Source organism: Delphinapterus leucas, chromosome 2 (genome assembly GCF_059928025.1).
Source record: "Delphinapterus leucas isolate spDelLeu-1000000601 "Yukka" chromosome 2, BTC_Dleu_Yukka2, whole genome shotgun sequence".
NCBI classification, from domain to species: Eukaryota; Metazoa; Chordata; class Mammalia; order Artiodactyla; family Monodontidae; genus Delphinapterus; species Delphinapterus leucas.
The window spans coordinates 152,948,014-152,963,487 of record NC_143130.1 but is presented as its reverse complement, the minus strand read 5'-3'; the positions used below and the strand labels follow the sequence as shown (position 1 = coordinate 152,963,487).

The 15,474-nt window shown below is 48.5% G+C and overlaps 1 protein-coding gene across 7 annotated transcripts in view; it reads left to right on the top strand.

The window, feature by feature from the left end:
- The window catches only part of MIDEAS (mitotic deacetylase associated SANT domain protein), a 67,173-nt gene that overhangs the window by 46,078 nt on the left and 5,621 nt on the right, over nucleotides 1–15,474 (top strand). For 5 of the 7 annotated variants that reach the window (XM_089906188.1, XM_089906191.1, XM_089906187.1 and 2 more), the window contains exons 3-11: nucleotides 989–1,288; nucleotides 6,802–7,147; nucleotides 9,167–9,233; nucleotides 9,732–9,874; nucleotides 9,995–10,098; nucleotides 10,570–10,645; nucleotides 11,359–11,447; nucleotides 13,891–14,040; nucleotides 15,258–15,467. In XM_089906188.1, the coding sequence (XP_089762314.1) occupies nucleotides 989–1,288; nucleotides 6,802–7,147; nucleotides 9,167–9,233; nucleotides 9,732–9,874; nucleotides 9,995–10,098; nucleotides 10,570–10,645; nucleotides 11,359–11,447; nucleotides 13,891–14,040; nucleotides 15,258–15,467 (1,485 nt within the window). Of the gene's footprint in view, nucleotides 1–988; nucleotides 1,289–6,801; nucleotides 7,148–9,166; nucleotides 9,234–9,731; nucleotides 9,875–9,994; nucleotides 10,099–10,569; nucleotides 10,646–11,358; nucleotides 11,448–13,873; nucleotides 14,041–15,257; nucleotides 15,468–15,474 lie in introns of those variants that run through there. The other 2 variants (XR_016391816.1, XM_089906190.1) reach the window with 2 other exon arrangements.

The window sequence follows — 15,474 nt, the reverse complement described above, 5'->3', positions numbered from 1 at the left end:
TCCATACCTGAAGGGTAGATGGGTTTTATACACACGCAGGGTTGCAGGCAGGAAAATGCAATACACCATCGTGGGTTGCCTTCTTCATTCGGGACTTGCAGGGTTGGAAGTAGAGGGAGGTGAAACCATTTCCAGATCCAGTATGCTAAAAGACAGGAATGTGGTAGTGGTTACACAGGTGGTTATACTTGTCAAAATGCATCAAACTATAATTAAAAATAGGTGCATTCTGTTGTGTGTAAATTATACAGCAATAAAGTTGATTGGAAAGAAAAGACAATCTAAATGGGGAAGAAGAATGAATAGAATTTGAGCACCTACGTTGTACTTGGAGTTTCTTATCTTTGATCACAAGTAATTTCTCATCAAACCCTATGAAAGGGATGCTGGCATTTATCCCATTTTATTGCTAAAGAAGCTAAGGCCCAAGTGGGATTTCCCAAGGTCACAAAGGTAGGACAGAAGCTAGTATCTGACTCCAAAGCCAGTGTTTGCCCCTTCCCTCACTGGAGGTCTCAACCCTCGAAGCCTATAGGGCCAGACCTATATGTAGGAGGCTGCAGAACTTGACTTCACTCCAGCCAGTTGCCAGTGGGGAAATAGATCCAAAGACCACCCTTACCTTGGCACAGGTTCCTTGCTTGCTTTCTCTTGCAGAGATATGTTTTGAATATGTAGATACTATTTCACATGCCATGCACCGTGTAGACCAAACAAAACACATCGATTAGCCACTTTTGGCCTGAGTTGGCCATCTGGGGATTCCTGCTCCAGGCCAGGATGGGAGAACCTGGCAGAAGGGAGGTTATGGAGAGTATTTGGGAATATGGTGGGGGAAAAGGTGGTCAGGGAAAGGCCAGGTTGCCAAAGACCATTGGGAACCATCATGGGTGTTTGAGTCCCTGAATCAAATGGGATTAGGGGTCCCGGACCAGCAGATCAGGACTTACCTTCTAACCGTCTCCATTTCCTCTCTCTCCTTCTCCAGGATGCCAGTGGCTCTGAGGAGAAGCGGAAAAGTGTATTGGCTTCAACTGCCAAGTGTGGGGTGGAGTTTTCTGAGCCTTCCTTAGCTGCCAAGCGAGCACGAGAGGACAGCGGGATGGTACCCCTCATAATCCCAGTGTCTGTGCCTGTGCGGGCTGTGGACCCAACTGAGGCAGCCCAAGCTGGAGGTGTTGACGAGGATGGAAAGGGTCCTGAACAGAACCCCACTGAACACAAGCCGTCGGTCATCGTCACCCGCAGGCGGTCCACCCGTATCCCCGGGACTGATGCCCCAGCTCAGGTATGAGAGGCGCCCCATGCAAGCAGCTCAGTACCTGGGTGCTCCTGGTGACCTAATATTATATGGGAAAAAGGAGAACATGGCAGTATAGGAGGGATTCAAGTCACCCATGGGGATATTATTTATATTTTCCAAACAAAACTTTTGGACAGATGAACTTATGAGGGACAAAGAGACAATTTTATACTTGAAATTTGGACTGTTTAGGAAAATCCAGAATGTATGAATCTCTTTTATTTCAGGTCAGCAAATTTTGATTTGGCCTCTAATGTGGGTCAGGCCTTGTGCTAGGTACTGGGATATAGAAATGTTTGCTTGTTCTGTCAGTACAAGCATGTATGTTGTACTCTCCCACTAAGATTGAGGTTTTGTCTATTTTTTCTTAGTTCTGTCAGTATTAGTTTTATACATTTTGATGCAATGTTAATTGCATACTTATTTAGAACTGGATTAGTTGGACACTTTATCACGAAATGTTTCTTTTTTTATTTTTAGTAATCTTTTTGCCTTTTAAAGTCTACTTTGTCAGATATTTCTCTTTCTTTCCCTTAGTGTGGGTGGGAGGAGGATGGGATGTGTATCTTTTCCATCTTTTTACTTTCAGCCTTTCTGTATCCTTCTACTTAAGGTATATCTTTCAACTGGATTTGTAATTGGGGTTTGTTATCATCTGTTCTAACAACCTTTGTCTTTTCGTTAGAGCATTGATACAGTTTACATTTAATGTAATTACTGATAAACTTTGGTTTAAATCTGCTGTCCACTTATCCCATCCTGCCTTTTCTTTCTTCCTTTTTTTTTCCTCTTTTTTTGTTTTCCTTTGGATTGATTGGGTTTGTTATTCCATTTCCCCTCTTTATTAATTTATTAGTTATATACTTATGTATTACTCCTTTAGTGATTACCATAGCAGCCTTTATTACCTGGATTTCTATTAGAGAATTAAGCCCTACAGAAGGGGATTTGAGTGACCATTTTCTCAATTATCTGGAGGATGGTACATAGCTAGTACCATTCTAGAGGTGTAGGAGAGAAGTCAACTTATTACATAGTGAATGCCTTATGACATTAGAGCTTAATCCTCTGGTTGAGAAGCGTTCCTAGAGATTAAAATGCATTCTTAGCTTATTGAAATCTAACGTAAGTTAGTGCTTTGCCTCTTCTTGGACAATGCAGAGTTCTTATAACCCTTTAACTCCATTTCCCCCTAACCCCTAACTTGTAGAATTATTGACATGACTTTTCATTCTCCCTATATTGTAACATTGATAGGACATTATAACATTATGGTTTTGTTCAGTTGTTGTTCATTTTAGATTTATTCAAATACTTAAGAGTGTTTTGTTGCTTTTTATTTCTTCTCATATCTCCAAGCTTCCATCTCAGTTCATTTATATGCTGTTTGAAGAACATCCCTTAGTATTTCCTTTAGTTCCTTTAGTGTGAGTCTGTTAGTGATAAATTTTATTAGTCTTTGATTGTCTGAAAGTATTTTTATTTCATCTTCATTTTTGAAGGATAACTTTGCTGGGTAGAGAATTCTGTGTTGGTAGTTTTTTTTTTTTTTCTTGGCACTTTAAAGATGTCATTCCATTGTTTTCAGGCTTCTATTGTAGGTACAGTATTGAGAAATCACTATAATCCATATTGTTGCTCCTTTGAATGTAAGGTATCTTTTTATCTTGTTGTTTTAAGATTTTTTTTTTGTCATTGGTTTTCAGCAGTTTTGCTGTGAAACCTAAGTATTGATCTCTTTGTATTTATCCTGTTTAGAGTGCTTCTGCTCCATATTCTCTCTCCTCTCCTTCTGGGACTCCAGTTACACGTTTTGTTAGTGCTTTTCACTGTATCCCCTATTTTGTCTGTCATGCACTTTTCTATGTTTTCCATTTCTTCTTTTTTTTTAAGTCTGACCTATCTTTCAGTTCACCAGTTCTCTCTTTAGCTGTGTCTAATGTTGTTAAGCCCATTCATTGAACTCTTGTTTTCAGTTATTTTATTTTTCAGTAACCTGATTTTTCATTTGGTTCATTTTTAGAGTTTCTAGTTCTTTGATGAGATTCTCAACCTTGCCTTTTATTTTATTGCACAACTTAAGCATAGTTTTCTTTTCTTTTCTTTTCTTTTTTTTCCTTTTTTGGCCACATCGCATGACTTGTGGGATCTTAGTTCCCCGACCAGGGATTGAACATGGGCCCCAGCAGTGAAAGCGCCAAGTTCCAACCACTGGACCACCAGGGAATTCCCAAGCATAGTCTTCTTAAAGTTTATGTCTCATAGCTCCGTTAATGGGATCCCTGTGGGTCTGTGTTTATTATCTGCTATTTCTTGTTTTTAAATCACATCTTACTCTTTTGTATATCTGGCTATTTTTTATTGAATGTCAGACATTATATATGAAAAATTGTTGAGGTAATTAAAGACTCTGGATGCTGCTCTCCTCTACTGGAGAGGATTTGTCTTTGCATCTGACAGGTAGCAAAGAGCACAAGCAATCCTGGATTACTTTAACTTAATCAGATGATTTGAAGCTGGACATTATTCCATTTGAGAACTAATCTATATCTGATTCACCTTTATTCTGAGGATATAGCCCTTTGGAGTCCCAATCCAAAGCCTAGGGGTTCACCAGGCTCTCCTTCCTTGGCAAGCTCTAAACTCCAGTTTTTATTCTGCTGGCTCCTTGAATTTATTAAAAGCTTTACCCAGTTTCTCAGCCTCTCCGTTGTCTCTTCCATAACAGCATCTATCTCTAGGGAAAACACAATTCTAAATGCTGGGCTCACCTTTTTGGCTTTCCTTTTTTTTCCCTGGATCTTGGCCCTTTAATTCTTTGCCAACTAATTTGTTCTCTGGTACCTGCAGAAATGTGGTTTTGTACAGCATCTAGATTTTATTAGTCATTCGCAACTGGAGAGTTGGCCTGCGTGCCTGTTGTCTATAACAGAAAGGAGAGCTCCAAGATCATCATGAGTAGCACAGTCTCTGCTCTCTGGAATCTTGTTCTCTGGTTGGGGGAGAGTTTGTGGTGGAGGCTGGAGCCTTGGGCAGCTTGTCCTGAGGATGGCAGGAAAGATCCTGAGCAACTACACAGCTCAACATACCCATTTCATAGATGAGGAAATAGGTCCAGAAAAGGCCAGAGGCTTACCTAAGATCATACAGCCAAGTAGTGGCACAGCTAGCCCTGGAATTTGGATCCCTTGAATCCTGCCTGAGGACTCTCACTATACCAGGCTTTTGGGGAGGTCTTTCTCTTTCTCTCTCTCTCTCTCTCTTTGTGTTGCAGACATTTTCAATCATGCACAGAAGTAGAGAAAATGGTATAATGAGTCCTAGTATTTAGCCATCACCCTCTTTTACAGTTTTCAAAATACAACCAATCTTCTTTCATTTGTACCTCTACTTCTCCCTGTCACTGGATTTTTTTTGAAGCAAATCCCAAACATCACATCATTCCATCCATAAATACTTTGGTTTTGTACCTGAAGTACACCATACATAAGGATTCTTTCCCTCCCTTCCTTCCTCCCTTCCTTCCTCCCTTCCTCCCTTCCTTCCTCCCTCCCTTCCTTCCTCCTTTCCTCCCTCCCTCCCTCCCTCCCTCCCTTCCTTCCTTCCCATGTCATCACACCTAAAAAATCAATATGAGGGCTTCCCTGGTGGCGCAGTGGTTAAGAATTCGCCTGCCAATGCAGGGGACACGGGTTCGAGCCCCGGTCCAGGAAGATCCCACATGCCGCGGAGCAGCTAAGCCCGTGCGCCACAATTACTGAGCCTGTGCTCTAGAGCCCGCAAGCCACAACTACTGAAGCCCACACTAGTAGAGCCCATGCTCCACAAGAGAAGCCACCGCAATGAGAAGCCCGTGCACTGCAACAAAGAGTAGCCCCTGCTCGCCACAACTAGAGAAAGCCCGTGCGCAGAAACGAAGACCCAATGCAGCCTAAATAAATAAATAAACAAACAAACAATCAATATGAAAAATATTGTCAAATATTTAGAACAGTTTAAATCCATTTTCCCTATAAAATCACAAATCATTACAGCTAGCTTGAGTTCACGTTGGATTTCTTGTCTAGAAGTTTGGGGCCTTTGGCTCCACTGCATTTTTTTCTGTGCAATCATATTGTTCCCCTTAGGGGGAGAGAATGAGCAATGTCATTTCTTCCTAGTCTGTAGAAGAGCAGAGAGGGCACAGATGGCTAAAAGACATGGCCAAGGCTCATGGGGACTCAGGGCCCTCTGCTGGAAGGTCTTGTGGGAGCTGGAACCTGGGACGGGGAGAAAGCCTGTTGTTCCTGGTCCCAGTCAGTGTGGCCAGTCTCACCTGTGCACCCAGGGAGATGATCGATGTCACTCACTCGTGTAGGCCTCCATTCTCTCTTGAGAGGATAGGGTTGCAGCAAGGAAAGGCCTCTATTCCTGTACAGCCCTGCCCTCTATTCTGTATGGAGGCCCACAAGGCATACCAAGCAGGGAGAAGTGTAAGTCAGAAGGACTAACATTTGACAGCAAAGGTAGGACTAATACTATGAGAATAAAAGTCCTTCAAGGACAGGGCTGTCTTGTTCACTCTGTGGTCCCATGCCTAGCTTGGGTCTTGGCACGCGATATGAGCCTCCATCTAATGCAGAGCTTGGAGTTTAAGTAGTGATAGCAGTCAGTATTGATTGAGTAATTACTATGTACCAGGTACTGTTCTCAGTGATTTCCATGTATTAATTTATTTAGTCCTTATAGCTACCCCATTAGGTAGGCATTTGTTATTCCCATGTTAAAAATGATAATGCACACAGAGTTAAGTATTTTAAGTGGTAATTGAAGGAAATAGATCCCAGTCCAGGCAATCCAGTTCCAGGGCCTGGCCCTTAACTACAATAGTTCCCTGCCCTGTAGCATACTTTACAGCAGGGGTTGGCAACTATGACCGGTGAACCAAATCCAGCCCTAAGACTGTTTTTTACACTTTTCAAAGGATTATTTTAAAAGGGCAGGGGGTGGGGTCAGGAGAAGAAGAAGAATATGCACCGAAGAATATGTGTGTGGCCTACGAAGCCTAAAATACATACTATCTGGCCCTTGACAGAGACAGTGTGCTGACCCCTGCCCTAGAGGAGACAGTAAGAAGGGCGTTAGGATCTGCTTCCTGTGTCAGGCTTGCCTTAGTGGGTGTGGTGGGCAGACTAAGTTCCAAAGGTGCAACTGGCAAGCAGTGGTCAAGACTTCAGTTTTTATGGGGCTTCCCTGGTGGCGCAGTGGTTGAGAGTCCACCTGCCGATGCAGGGCACACGGGTTCGTGCCCCGGTCCGGGAAGATCCCACATGCCGCGGAGCAGCTGGGCCCGTGAGCCATGGCCCCTGGGCCTGCGTGTCTGGAGCCTGTGCTCCGCAACGGGAGAGGCCACAACAGTGAGAGGGCCCACGTACCGCAAAAAAAAAAAAAAAAAAAAAGACTTCAGTTTTTCCCAGGTTGTAGGTGGCTGAGCCATCTTGGCCTGTTTCCTTCTCCAGGCTGAGGACATGAACGTCAAGTTGGAGGGGGAACCTTCAGTGCGGAAACCAAAGCAGCGGCCGAGGCCTGAGCCTCTGATCATCCCCACCAAGGCGGGCACTTTCATCGCCCCTCCCGTCTACTCCAACATCACCCCGTACCAGAGCCACCTGCGCTCCCCTGTCCGCCTAGCTGACCACCCCTCTGAGCGGAGCTTTGAGCTGCCCCCCTATACACCACCCCCCATCCTCAGCCCCGTGCGGGAAGGCTCCGGACTCTATTTCAATGCCATCATGTCGACCAGCAGCATCCCAGCCCCTCCTCCCATCACGCCAAAGAGTGCCCATCGCACCCTGCTCCGGTCTAGTGAGTGATCCCCCCCTCAGCAGCCGTGAGGGCAGGCATTGTGGGAGGGCGGTGGGTAGGGAAGACTCAGCTTCTGGCACTGCCGGGGTTGGGCTGGAATGCCATGGGAAAAGGGGCTCTACTTCTACTGTCTCCTTTGAGAGAGAGAAGGAGGTTGTCCTGGCTCAAGTACATTCTGTGGTTGGGGAGAGGAGGTGTCAGCCCAACTGCTTGGACTTAAATCCCAATTCCACAATTTACTGTTCCATCCCCTGTGGAAGTGATTTAAACTCCCTGGGTCTCAGTTTCTTCAGCATGTAAATGAGGATGTTAGTAGTGTTTGGTTAATGATGAAATTGCCAATATGTATTCAGCTATTTTTAGAACCACAAACAGCAGTTTCCTATGGTTCAACCTAATAGCTACCTCAGAGGGTTGTGGTGAGGTCCAGATGCATTAACACACGTAAAGCACTTTACATTGTGCCTGGTGTGTCACATTTGTTCTTAATAGAACAAATTAAGACCAAATTAAGACAAATTAAGAACAAATTAAGACAGGTGGCAGATCCTGTCTCCTGTGTCTCTTGAACAGTCATTTTGGCCCAGAGCAGACATTTTGGCTGGCCTGGGTGGTGAATTGCTGAAAAATGTTGCCCACTCCATACAAGAATTCATTTCCCCTGAAAAATGGGATAATCCTATCTCAGGGTGATAGAGAAGATGGAGAGTAATCCCGACCAGAGGTAGCACAGAGGTGAGGCAGTGCGGTCCTGGGATTAACCTCTGACCCTGACCTCATCGTGGCATGCCTCTCTGGTGCCCTCTGGTGTCTGGGTGAGAAATGGCTCACCCTGGGCTGGCTGGCCTTTGGCTCTTCCACTTCTACTGGAAGCTTGGAAGCTTCTCTCCATGCCTGGGTTGTGCAGGAAGAAGTCGCTGTTGAGACCAGCTTGGCGGCAAAGAAGAGGTCTGTCCATCCATGAGGATTTTCTTGCACTCAGGTGTAAAGCCTGAACTGGGTCCTGTGAGGGCACCAGTAATGTGTGGGACACCGTGGTCTGTTCTAAAGAGAGTGCTGGGTCATTAGGGCGTTGACTTGAAAGCCTGGGAGACAGGAAAGCAGAAGTTTCAGGCAGAGTGGGATCAGCAGTCAGTGAGTGAAGCCTGCAGAGGCTGCTAGCCCTAGTGGTGAGGAAAGCATTTACTGAAGAGAGGGTGGGGTTAAAGCTGAGCTTGAACTAGGAAGCAGGTGGGGAGGGCACACTAGGCAGAAGAAAGGAGAGGTGCAAAGGCCCAGAGGTGGGACTGTGCAGGGAGCGCGAGGGGCCATGAGGGAGCGGCCTGCAAAGATGGACGGTCCAGGCAAGGCGGTGGTGGGATGCATAGCTGGCAGGGGAACCGCCTTGAACACTGAGCTGAGGAGTTGAAGTTTTCTCTCAGGTTGCAGAGAGGAGTCAGCAGATTTTGCTTTTGGAGCAAGAGAGTGTCTTGATCACACAGGGCGTTAAGATTAGCTGGGGAGAAACCAAGGCAGAGAACCCAGCAAGGAAGTAAGAAGATAATTATGAAACAGTGATCTCCTTCACCACCTCGTTTGTGTGGCGGAAGTTTCAGCCTCTCTACTAGAGCAACCATAGTTGAATGCTGGACTTAATGCTGTACTGTGGGCGCTCCCGGGGCAGAACATGGCTCTAGTAGTGGAACTGGTAGCAGTAGTAATAAGAGTAGCTAATATTTATCGAGGGCTCAGCTTTGTGCATGATTTCATTCAATCCTCACATCAACCTAGGGAGATAGGTAGCAACAGGCCCTTTCAGCAGGCGTGAAGACGGAGGCACCCACATATTTGGTAAAGTCACAGCTAGTTGTCACAATTGCAGGCTGCAGAGCCAGGACTCAGGGTGCCTGATTTCCCAGTGTGAACCTCAGAGTCACTGCTGTGGCTCTTGTGCGTAAAGAGCAGCCACCTGGGGTTGGAGAGGGTGGCTTTGCTGAAGGGCAGAGGGTGCCATTTACTAACCTGCCTTTTGTCCCATAGATAGCGCTGAAGTCACCCCGCCTGTCCTCTCTGTGATGGGGGAGGCCACCCCAGTGAGCATCGAGCCGTAAGTTCAGCCCAGCCTCTGGCTCAGGGGGTGAGGGTGGCCAGCTGGAGTCCGGTGCATGCAGGTGGGCCCTACGAGGAAGAGGAGGCTTCTGTGGGCTGGGGGCTGAGCAGACCTCTCTGGGCTTCTGCACTTAGCCCTGGGCTTCACTGATCCCCACCCCAGCTTCTGTGTGGAAGTCACAGGGAAGGAAAGGACCAGCTCAGTTTGAATTTGCCTCTGAGGAGAGTTAGAAGAGCAGTCCAAGAGTCTTTCCCTGTCTGTAAACCTGGAGCTTCTTCTCCCCTTTCCAACCTCTGGGCCTTGCCTTTCTGACAGCACCAGGTGCCACTTGCCAGGCTGTCCTCATAGAAGCCAGGTTCCCTTACACCCAGCTGAAGCCTTGCCGCGCTCAGCCTCTGCCAGCTACCCCCGCATCTTCTCCATCCTCAGGGAGGAAGTAGGGTTCCCCATCCCCACATGGTGAAGCCTCACTCCCTGCCCTTTCCGCCCCTGCAGACGGATCAACGTGGGCTCCCGGTTCCAAGCAGAAATCCCCTCGATGAGGGACCGCGCCCTGGCAGCCGCAGACTCCCACAAGGCCGACTTGGTGTGGCAGCCATGGGAGGACTTAGAGAGCAGCCAGGAGAAGCAGAGGCAAGGTGAGAGGTCACGAGCCAGCAGGTAAAGGCTGGCTATTGGGCAGTGGGTGGGCTAGGCTCTGCCCCATGCAGCCCTGCCCAGCCCAGCCCTAAAAGTGCCTTTCTCTCCTCCCTCCCCAGTGGAAGACCTGCTGACAGCTGCCTGCTCCAGCATTTTCCCTGGAGCTGGCACCAACCAGGAGCTGGCCCTGCACTGTCTGCACGAGTCCAGGGGAGACATCCTGGTGAGACACTGCCCCTGGTGGAGGGAGGGCTCCTTGGGGAGGCTGGCAGGGATCCGTGTGTGTGCTGTCCAGGAGCCAGGCCTGTCGGCGAGCTGATTTGAGGCAGGCAGGAAGGTCTGACCAAGTTGGGGATAGTAGGGGGTCGGCCTGAGGGAGCCCTGGTTCCAAACTACAGACTTTGCTGTGCAAGGTCCACCCCAGTCTCTGATACTGGGTAGTGGGTCCCCACCCTCGGACGGGGCTGTCACTGAGGGCCTTCTCTATCTGTGGCTGCCTGCCTTGGGGACCATGTGTTTCCTCTTTTAAGAGGCCCTGAGCCACCCAACCCCCATGCCCTTGCCATCCTGCCAGACCTCTTGCCCCTCCGCAGTTAAGAGGGCCAAGAGTGGGTGCCCACCCTACTCAGAGGTCTGAATTTTGCCCACCAAGACCCCTGCCAGGGCCTTGACCTTTTCTTCACTTCCCTTTTAGGAAACGCTGAATAAGCTGCTACTGAAGAAGCCCCTGCGGCTCCACAACCACCCGTTGGCAACTTATCACTACACAGGTGGGCTGGCAGGGTGGGCCTGGGGCCTCGAGGGGTCTCCAGCATCAGTGGGGCTCAGTTCAGTGCTGAGTCACAGCCCAGGGTGGGGCGGGGGTGGAGAGGTGGGGGGCAGATAAGCCAAGATCCAGTGTGAGGGGACTGACACCAGAGCTGGGGTAGCTCTCAAGGGGCTTCCTGTGCCCTGCAAGGGAAGGGAGAAGGGCATAAGCAGGTGGGAGCCCATCTGGGTAGAAGAGCCCAGGGTGTGGGTATAAGGGGCAGGAACCCAGGGAGTGCCATCCAAATTGGCATCAGGTGCTGGAACTTAAGAGGACCCCTGGAGTGCCATGTCCCATTCTGGGGACTGTGCTTTAAGAGGGACATTGACCAAGTGGCATATTCATAGCAGTCCCTGGTATCAACCCCCGTCAAGTGGTGCATCCCGTCTGTGCCAGGTATATCACCAAGGGCTCCACATGCACTGTCTCACTGAGTCTGTACCACAGCTGGTGAGGTGGCTTCTATTACTAGTTCCCATTTCACAAGTGGGGAAAGTGAGGCTCAGAGGCTAAGCAACATGGCTAGTAAGTGGCAGAAGCAGGATGTGGAGCCAGCTCTGAACGCCTGCAGAGACAGCGGCTAGATGACCTCACACTTTTCTGCTGGTCAGAATTGCCCCTGCAGTGCTCACAGTCCCACCCCCTCACTACCCTGGCTTCCTCTTTGCCCTGCAGGCTCCGACCAGTGGAAGATGGCTGAGAGGAAGCTGTTCAACAAGGGCATTGCCATCTACAAGAAGGATTTCTTCTTGGTGCAGAAGCTGGTGAGCTGGGGCTCTGTTTTGGGGGCAAGAGAGGGGCAGGAGCTGCCTGCATGATTTGGGGGCTCCCTCTGCCGGTGGGGGGGCCCTGCAATTGCTTACCAAGACCTCTTACAAAGCAGTTAGGTCAATGCCACTAAGTAGCTTCAGAGACATTTTTTCTTTTTCTTTCTTTTTTTTTAAAATACATTATTTATTTTTGGCTGCACTGGGTCTTCGTTGCTGCACGCAGGTTTTTTTTAGTTGCAGTGTGCGGGCTTCTCATTGCGGTGGCTTCTCTTGTTGCGGAGCATGAGCTCTACGCGCACGGGCTTCAGTAGTTGTGGCACGTGGATTCAGGAGCTGTGGCTCGCGGGCTCTAGAGCGCAGGCTCAGTAGTTGTGGCGCACGGGTTTAGCTGTTCCGTGGCATGTGGGATCTTCCCGGACCAGGGCTTGAACCCATGTCCCCTGCATTGGCAGGCGGATTCTTAACCACTGCGCCACCAGGGAAGTCCCCAGAGACATTTTTTTCTAAACAAAACAAGAATGGAAATGATCAGGGCTTTTCCCCCTTGGTTCTAAGCCCCTTCCCTCACCTTAGGGTAGGGTGGCCATACTCTGAAGTCTCAGTCCAGAGCGGGGCCTGAGTGGGCACCAGACCCAGTGGCACCAAATAAATAGTGACTTGCCTAAGGGAGAACAGGAAGAGAAGGGGGGCTGCAAGCAGAGGTGAGCCATCCTAAGGGGCTGGAATACTTCAAAGGCCACAATTAGTGGGAGGAGAAGTCACCCCGAGATGAGGGGACCGAGAGCTAGCAAGTGACTAGAACTGACCTAGGGGGCTTCTGCCCACTTCCTGTCAGGCCCGGGGCTTCCTTCCAGTAACTCAGCTGACAGAGTAGCGGAAGCCTAGGCCTAGTTTTCCTAGATTCTCTTGTCTTGCCCCTGTGTTCTTCTGGGAGAGTGATATGCTAATCCAAGGGTTTGCATCTTCCCACCAGCCCTGTCTCACAAAGTCTGGGCTATGGCGAGAGTGAGCTGTGTGGACAGCTGAGGGAAGAGTGCTTCCCAGAATGTGTTCTTTCCTCCTGGGATTGTAGGTTGTACCAGGAACGCCCTGGGGCTTGGACCAAGTGCTGACAAATTCTCCTACAAGGGCCCTGTTGTGAGGACAGTCGTTTGCTGGGCTCCCTTATTGGGCAATATTGCCAGGAAGTACATGCCTCAGTGAAGCTCACTGAGGTGCCCCTAATGCCTTAATGAAAAGAGCAGACCATTGGTCAGGCTAACAGATGATCAGAGGGAATTGATAGTAAAAGTGTAAACAGGATCTAGTTAATAAATTTGTGACTTGGCCATTCCTGGGAGATGAGTCATGTCTGCTTCCTGCTCATGCACAGAGGGCCCTCACTGACCCCTTGGGCTCTGTGGACAGGACACCCCAGTTCCCAGTGCAGCCCAGCAGCTGGCTGAGCAGTCTGGGAGTCTGGGGAGATGGGGGAGAGTCAGTGAAAACAGCTTGGGGGTCGGGGGGAGGTAGTCCAGAAACCAAACCCAGTGGCCAAATGGATTTGTGAAACAGGAGGGCTAGGGTTTCAGAGCTTGGGAGGCCCTTGGGGATCATCTGGTCTCATCCCACTCACTACTTTCACACCAAGAGCCTTGCCTAAGGCCACACAGCCATTTAGTGGTAGAGTTAGAACAAGACTTAGCCTCCTGCTTCCTCTTCAGGCTTTCCAGGGCTTGCGTATTAGTCTCCCCTGAGTTCCTCCCCAACATACGGCAGTTGACAATTCTCTGTCCTCACTGCTCCCTCAAGAGGAATGAAATTGTTTGCTCCGATTGATGTAGAGAGGCTGTGTTGCCAGGTCTAGTCTGGCTTTGAATGTGGATGGTGCCCAGGCTTTTTCCCCTTTAACTTTTCATTTTGAAAAATCTCAAGCTTACAGAAAAATGGAAAGAATAGTATAATGAACACCCATATACCTCTCAGATTTACCAGTTGTTAACATTTGCCACATTTGCTGTCTCTCTGTGTCCGTAAATAAACTCACACACAGGTATTCTGTTTTAACCAGTCATTAAAAGTTACAGACATCATGACATTTGACCTAAATGTTTCCTAAAACAAAGATATTCTCCTACAAAACCAAAGTACCATTATCACACCCCAGAAATCTAAACTGACACAGTAATGCTCTCTAATACATGATCCGTATTCAAATTTCCCCAATGGCTCCATGTTGTCCTTTTTAGCTTTTTAAAAAAAAATAGTGCTGAAGTGTTGAATTGGTCAGTGGTTTGTGCAGAGCAGGTGTTGGAGACATGCTTGTATTTCCTGGGTTTATTGGGTTTAGTGTTTGCTAAGGTTAACGGAGGGGCATGCAGGGATAAGAAAGGCTGGAGTGCCCCCAGGCAGGTGAGCTGAACCAGGAACTCTGACCTCAGTTTTGGCTTCATACCAGATCCAAACCAAGACCGTGGCCCAGTGTGTGGAGTTCTACTACACCTACAAGAAGCAGGTGAAGATTGGCCGCAATGGGACGCTAACCTTCGGGGATGTGGATACAAGTGATGAAAAGTCAGCCCAGGAAGAGGTTGAAGTGGATATTAAGGTGACTCCCTTCCCTGCCGCAGCTGCTTAGGCTGAGGTGGGAGCCTGAGGCCAAGCTCTCCAGGACTCCCTGGAGGGCAAAGAGAGGAAGGCAGTGTCCCTGACAGCCCCAGGGAGCTGATGTCCTGGACACTGGCCCTGGACCTTTGGGTTCCCCTCTCCATCTGCCAGTGTCATCGTAATAATACACTGTGTTGATGCAGAACATTGGGGGAAATTTCCCACAGTATTTGCACCAGCGTTGACTTATTGTCCCCTCGTAGCAGACCTCTAACACTCTTTCCTAAACTTTAGTCATTCTTGTATCACCTTTATGAATTCTGCTGTATCTGCATCCTACCACATGTCACCATTACTATTTTTGTCATGTCCATACACCACTTGTGCTTTTAATATTTTTCTTTAAATCAACCCATTTTTTACTCAAGGGAAGCTTTATATCACAATCATAAATAGAAAACCGGTGTTGCTTGCCATAGAAGGTACTGGTAAAAATAAATATATATGAAAACCAAACAATGTTATTAAATTCTAGCCAGATACTATTACCTGCCGAGCCTCTGAGATGAGGCCTGACCTCTCCTTGTTAAGTCTAGAACAGTATAAAAGACACATTAATACCAACTCAAGACTTTGTCCTTGACATAATCAGGATTGAAAGAGAAGTGAAAAGAGAACGTTATTCAATTTTGTGAAAAGAGAATGTTATTTAATTCTGTGTCCATGTATCCACCTAATATCATCTTGGGGTCACAAGTCCACACTTGGTGACATGCTGCTCTAAGACAGGGAGTGATTTAGTTCCCACTTGCAGATGGGAAGGGGGTAGAGATACAGGAAATGTTACAAAGATAGCTTAGAATGGAGCTCAAGGCTGCTGCCTGGTTCCACCAGACCACCCTGCCCTAGAATGTGTCTCTTGGACACACCCAAGAGGACAGGTGGCCTGTGGGGAGGGACTGGCATGCTCCCTCCCTGCCCCAGCTCCATCTCAAGTGCTTGGTCTCATCCTGAGGGCTTCCAGGCCTCAAGGCTCTCTCTCATTTTACCGGTGGATTAGCGGTGGGAGAGTATAGAGTCTAGCACAGGAGGCCACACTGGTCCAGGCCAGGCTAGCAAGACTAGCAGGGCCTAGTGAGCCCCTGGCCGGGTCAGAATCAGTGCATGTGGCTGCATGACTGAGCTGTAGGCTCACGGCCCTGCTCTTGTCCCCCATAGACTTCCCAGAAGTTCCCCAGGGTGCCTCCTCCCAGAAGAGAGTCCCCAAGTGAAGAGAGGCTAGAGCCTAAGAAGGAAGTAAAGGAGACCAGAAAAGAGGAGGAAGAGATGCCAGAGACCCAGGAGAAGGCGGAGCAGGAAGAGGGGCGAGAGCGAAGCCGGCGGGCAGCGGCTGTCAAAGCCACGCAGACACTACAGGCCAATGAGTCGGTAAGTG